Below are 6424 nucleotides of genomic sequence, written 5' to 3' on the forward strand. Positions count from 1 at the left end.
AGCCCAGAGCGGAGTATTACTTAGCCAGCTATCTTCATCAAGTCCTGACAGCTGTTGATGAGGTGATTTTCCTTTTGAATTCCTCCACATGAGACAGAGATTGGGGCACTATGCAGACTACAACAAATCTCACCTTGGAGAGGCACCTCTGCTTGCAAGCAGTCAGTCCACTGGCTTTGGCAGATTCAAAACCCCTCTCCCTGGTCTTCTTCATTTTGACAGTGTCAGATGACAAATGGTAGTCAAGTGTCTTTTTCAATAATGAAAGTTTATTACGATAATTTCCTGACCAAAGGAACAACATCTTGAGGAAGAGGCACCTTTTTTCTCACTCTGGCGGAGGTGCCTAACAGGCTTGAGGCAATCTTGAGGGATGAGGAGGGTTAGGTGATTTAGAAGATAAAGGATAAATACATAAAGTTAATTGGTATGTAAAAATAAGTTTTAAATATCCCTGAGTGGGGGTAGGAGTGATCTGCTTCTGGTCACATCTCACGTGGCCAAATATGAGGGCTGAGCTGGGACAACACCTCCACTCCCAAGGAAGAATCAGGGTCCTGTCCACCCCCAGTGTGGCCTTCATGCTGGTTCCTGGCTTGGGTGCAGCCATCAGGTCCTCAGTAGACACAGAATCCACCAGGATTTTGATGAATGAGAATCAACTCCCCACCATTCACCTGGATGTCTTCACAGGAGGCATTCTGAGTGGTCATATTCAGGTAGACTTTGTCCTTAAAACGCAGATAGGCCACTGTGACAGAGTCAACAATTTTGACCATGTTCAGGGAGAAGAGAGGTTCCCGACCCTTCCGGTACAGAAGCCTGAGGCTGAGTTCCTGGGAGAAGTAGCCCTTCAGAGAGATGAGATAGAACCCATCACAGGTGATGATGATTGAGTTGTTCTGCACCTTCATGGTTCCATCCGCGTCTGGGGATGTGATGATGAAACCGTTCTCATTCTCACACTCTAAGGAGGGTAGGGTAAAAGAAAAAAAAAACAAAGAATGACTCCTTAACTCAGCATTAAGCAACAATCATCCAATATGTCTAGAAACATATGAAGAGAAAATGATAAGGACAGATTTTGAAAAGAATAAAAGTAAGAGAAGACTATGTTTCTACATGAGGGTTGGAATCCACTTTCCCTGTGGAATGGAAAAGGCAAAGCTAATACTAGTAGCCAAGAGAGTTTCAGAGGGGGCTGGGATTCAAGAGTGGAAAGATTACAGCAACTGGCAGTTGTCACAACACACCTGTGGCAGGAAATGGACTCTCAAGGTTTCCCTGATTTTTTCAAAATCAGGAGGTATTGGCAACTTCAGTGCTGCCTTCTTTGTTCAATGGATTGATTAGGGCAAAGGGTGGTGGAAGTGCCTCTTGCCTGGGTCCTGCACACCCCGTCCACACAAAGTAATCGCTTTAACTCTTTATCCTCTCTCCAGGCTTCCCTGGTGGCTCAGATGGTAAAGAATCTGCCTGCAACACAGGAGACCTGGGTTTGATCCCTCGGTTGGGAAGATCCTCTGGAGAAGGGAATGGCTACCCATTCCAGTATTCTTGCCTGGAGAATTCCACGGACAGAGGAGCCTGATGGGCTACAGTCCATTGGGTTGCAAAGAGTTGGACACAACAGAGTGAATAACACTTTCACTTTTCTTTTATTCTTCTCTCCATGTCACCATGAAATGAAAATTCTTCACATGCCCTGGCAACTAGACTTCCCAACAACATGTATTACTGGCCTTCGTCAACAATCACTTAAGCTTAGTTATGCTTCAATACTAAGTAAAGCTTAGTCTGTGGGCTCAGGTTCTGATATAAGAGTTCAAGAACATAGACTTATTTCTCCCTTCTACCTTTTTATTGTCAGTTTTTACTGGAAGGTGCCTTGGGAATAGTGGTTGCTACAGGAAAAAGAAAAGGAAGAGCAGCAGAACACAGAATGATAACTTTAACAGCTTTGTGTGGGGCCATTTCAAGCATAAATCAAAAACTAAATGTCTTCCATTTCCACGGCAGCCTCAGTATCACCTGGAATGGTCAAGTAACGACACTTCAAAATCTCCACTCTGGACCATGTCCCTCGGTGATAGGAAAGAGTAAGTTCCCACTGCTGGGCACAATTCAGTAATTCTTGCTGTGAATCAAGTCCCTGAGAAATACTTTGAATTGAAAATGAGGATCACTTATAGAAGGCAAGATATACTTTCCTTTGGCTCAAGAGGACTTAATAAATGAATATCCATACATAAACCACTGGTGGTTGTCCTAGTATTAATCTTGGATCCAAATAATGTTCTCTTGTTAGAGTTATCACATTGCCTTTAAGTCCCCCAACTCTCATTAAGGTAAAATTTTGTCCTGTAATAGAATTACTGGGGAATGACATATCTTACAGCCAGACAGACTTGTAAGAAGCCTTCGTTTTCTTACCTAAAAAAAGTGAGAGTAATTTCTACTCAAAGGGTTCCTAGGAGGATTAAGTGAGGAATATAATGTAATCTGTATAGTGATAAGCACTTATCTGTTAACTAATTACTCCCCTTTTCTTCTTTGACCTTAATGAAAATAATATGCAGGCCCCAACAATTTCAGGATTTAATGTTTCCCTAAGAAAATGGAGAGATCTTATGTTCTAGGGGAAATTAAGAAGCTGGAGAGAAGATTCTTTTAAAACTATGAACCAACTAAACTTTTGACAATACTTACTGGTAAATTGTACTCTGATACTCTGGATTGGAGGGTACTGAGATGGCACCTAAAGAAAGAAAAAGGATATATTTTTAGGGAAAAAAAATGAACAAGTAGAATTGACGAGTCACATCCATCCTATGAAGCAGAAATGCAGCAGGTAAAGGGACTGACTTGAGAAGAGACTTGCCTTTTTCTATGTGAGTTAGACGCAGCCTTCCGCCTGCCCCCATTGCTTTTCTGTAACATCTCATAAGGTAAGTTAGGAGTCTTCTGCTCTTTCATGCAAGCATCTAAGTAAGATCTGTCCTCACTTGCCAAACTCTTCCTTGGTATATTATTTTGGCTCCCTGAGCCCCAATTTCCCATTTTAGATAATAGAGCACTTAAAAGTTATCTTGTTAAGAAACCCATTCAGTCATAGAGATTCTTCATGGACAAGGTTGTGACCAGTCAATCCTTCATGGTCACAGACTCCCAGAATGGACTAGGAGTGAAGTCTGGGAGCCTCCTGGCTGCTCTCTTTTTCACTGTAAAACAGGATTAAGAGTGTCCTACCTTCAGGGCCCACAGGCAATAAAAACTCTTCAAACCCTTCAGAGATGAGTAGATCTGTGTGTAAATTTTTTAAATGTTGGATCTTTCTCTACTCTTTAGTCGTGTGTAAAACCTAACTTGAACTCGAAAGCAAGAAAGAAGTAAAGCAACAAAGAAAGAAAAGTTAATAGATAAAACATCTGTGGAAATTTGGTGGTTAAAAGAACAAACTTCAATATGGGGCAAACTCCAAAATATATTAAGTGAAAAAAGCCAAAGCAAAGGGGAGAATAAAGTACATTTCCATTTGTGTTCAAAGAAAAAAAAGTTTTTGTGAGGGCACAGAATTTATCTAGAAGAATAAAGCGCTGCCTCTGGAGAAAGGAACTAGAAGCCTGAGGACAGGAGTGGGAGGCACATGTATTTTCCATGGCTTACTTTCTTGTATTTTTAAAATTTTACATTACCTACTAAGAAGGGAAATAGAAACTAACAAACAAACAGAAAAACCTACCACCTATTGTGCCTGCAGAGAACAGCAGCTCCTCCCACCAGGTTATTTTTGGCAAGATGTCCGGATCAAAGGTCTGGGGAGGAATTTGTTTTCATGCTCTGGGGTGTGGAGTCCCTGCTTCCCACTTTTCTGGCACACTCATAGCAGCAGTCAAACGGAGTCCACTGGGGCCTGCCCACGCGGATGAAGAATCCCCTACTTCCCTTGTACGTAAAGTCACAAGCCTCATCAAGCTGAAACCAACAGGCGGTGTAGGAAGAAGGGAGAGCCTGGCTGAGCCCTGCCAGTGGCTGGGCCCCTAGAGCAATATTAGTCAGTGGTGAGCACACAGAGAGGTGCTGACTCAGGACGACAGTCTTTGGCTCTCTCCCCTCTGTGGACTGTTTGTGAGACTGGACTAGTGTCCTTCATGCTTAAAGCGATGTTCTAGAAGAAGGCCTCTCAAAAGGTACATTACCCAAACACCATAATTCCCTGGGTAAATGAATGCCCCTACTGCTCTCCGGGCAGGCTGGTCTCTTGGCCACCTTGTTGAAGTTAGAAACAGCCTGTGCAGCTGCACAAAGAGCACAGCGCTCAGCATGCAGCAACCTGGTCCTAACACCAGCCAGGCAAGTACTCAGGCAAGTTGCATAACCTCTGGGTGTCAGTTTTTTCCATCTTTAGAAATTCCTCAAAGATCAGAGACATTCCTTTTACCACTGTTAACGATTTAAATTTTAAAAGTTGCAACCCTACACCAATTTCAATGAAAGAGAGAAACAGGAAGCCTCTTCATCCCAAATTTACGTCAAACTCTCTGACTTAAAAGTCCTCATGATCTGATTATTTGACTGACTGTGTAAACTTTCCATAAGGTTCCTGCAAAACAATGACATTTCCCAATGTTCTGAAATACTGTGATGGAGAAGTCAGAGCGGTAATGATCAAGAAGACATTCTGAGACCAAGATGCTGACAGGCAGCAAGAAAAGTACATAGGACTTCCTCTTTTAGGTAGATTCACTCGACCCCAGGCTTCCTTTCCTCCTGAAGGTTACCCAGGATTAGAAATTCACATTTTCTCATCTTCCTAGCGTCAACACCACCAGGCCTTGGCCATTTTGTGAAATAAGATGATTCTTTCTCTTGTTCCATGACCTTCCACAACCTTGCCCTTCATCCTCCAAACCTGATTACTTCATGCTGACTACCCCACTGCCCAGAAATACCCCCACAGTGCCCAGTTCAAGGCCTTCTATGGCCTGGTTGGATGGTGCCAACCTCCTTGTCAAGCATTACTGCTACCTATATCCTTTCTGTGCTTTATGCTCGAATCAACTATTTCCTCTAATCCTTTAAATAAAGCCTGGTAGGACAAAACAAGAGGGTGCAGGCCTGGAAATAAAATTTTGTTCAAATTGTAACTTCTCTAGTTCTGTTGAATTTGGATGTTATATACCACTTCTGAGCTTTAGCTTTCACGTCTGTAAAAATAAGGAATATTATTATTGGAATGCTCAAGGAGATGACTGTAAAGCTCAAATAAGTTAACATATGTGAAAATACTCAGGAGTTTGCCTGGCACGTGGTAAGCATTAAAAAAATACTTGCTTCCTTTGTTCTCTCCACCAAGAATGTCCCTTCATCTATGTCTACCCATGAAAATATCAACTTCAAGGCCTAAATCAAATCCCTGGCTTCTGGTCTCCCATAGCAAGTACTTAAAAATTACTCTATTCACATGGATGTTTATAATAGCTTTGTTTCTTATTGTTAAAACTTGTCAAGGAAAAGCAATCAAGATATCCCTCTGTAGGTTGTATGGATAAACAGACTGTGATATATCCAAACAATGGAGTAACACTCAGTGTTAAAAAGAAATGAGCTTTCAAGCCATGGAAAGACATGGACACAGTTTAAATGTATATTACTAAGTAAAAGAAGACAATCTGAAAAGACTACATAATGTATGATTTCAAATGTGTGATGTTTTGGAAAAGGCAAGACTACAGAGACAGTTCAAGAGCAGTGGTTGCCAGGGGTGAGGCAGGAGGGAGAGATGAATAGGTGAAGATAGAAGATTTTTAGAGCAGTGAAACTATTCTGCACTATACTCTAATGGTGGGTACATGTTATTGTTCATTTGTTAAAATCCATAAAATGTATAATACCAAGAGTGAACCCTGATGTAAGAAAAAAACTTAAATCACTCTACTGATTTTCATTCTACCACCACCAGATACATGTCTCCTCTCCGCTGCAAGACTACCTAGCTGTGTGCTCTTGGGAAAATGTCATTACCTTGCTGACTTTTAGCTCCTTCATCTATAAAATGGAAAGAGTAAACCCAGTATCTCAGAAGGTTGTTGTGAATGAGATCACATACGTAAATTTTTAGCACCTGACCTGGAACACTGTAAGGAGCTCATAAATGTCAGCTATTATTCTTGGATGCTCATGGGAGACAAGATCCATGTCATGTTCTTAATTTAGCCTATATAACACTAATTTAGCTTTATATATGACTACAGAATGAGAGAACTAATAAAAAAGAAAGGAAGTACAACCAAATCCCTAAAATACCAGCTCTTTGTAGCCCAGAAGAACACCACAAAATGATTCTGGCTTTATAAGAAAAACTACCAGAAAAAAAAATCAGATAATATTAATTTTACCCACAGGCATAGTTTTATATATATAT

At 41.3% G+C, this 6424-nt stretch overlaps 1 protein-coding gene across 3 annotated transcripts in view; it reads right to left on the bottom strand.

Moving 5' to 3' along the window:
• The window catches only part of TNFSF4 (tumor necrosis factor (ligand) superfamily, member 4), a 33152-nt gene that overhangs the window by 12551 nt on the left and 14177 nt on the right, over positions 1 to 6424 (bottom strand). For 2 of the 3 annotated variants that reach the window (XM_010849840.1, XM_010849841.1), the window contains exons 2-3: positions 2710 to 2758; positions 7 to 967 (exon numbers count right to left, since the gene is read on the bottom strand). In XM_010849840.1, coding sequence (XP_010848142.1) covers positions 618 to 967; positions 2710 to 2758 — 399 coding nt within the window. In that variant the 3' untranslated portion in view covers positions 7 to 617. Of the gene's footprint in view, positions 1 to 6; positions 968 to 2709; positions 2759 to 6424 lie in introns of those variants that run through there. The other variant, XR_826096.1, reaches the window with a different exon arrangement.

The sequence above is a fragment of the Bison bison genome, unplaced genomic scaffold (assembly GCF_000754665.1).
Source record: "Bison bison bison isolate TAMUID 2011002044 unplaced genomic scaffold, Bison_UMD1.0 scf7180017864289, whole genome shotgun sequence".
Lineage (NCBI taxonomy): Eukaryota > Metazoa > Chordata > Mammalia > Artiodactyla > Bovidae > Bison > Bison bison.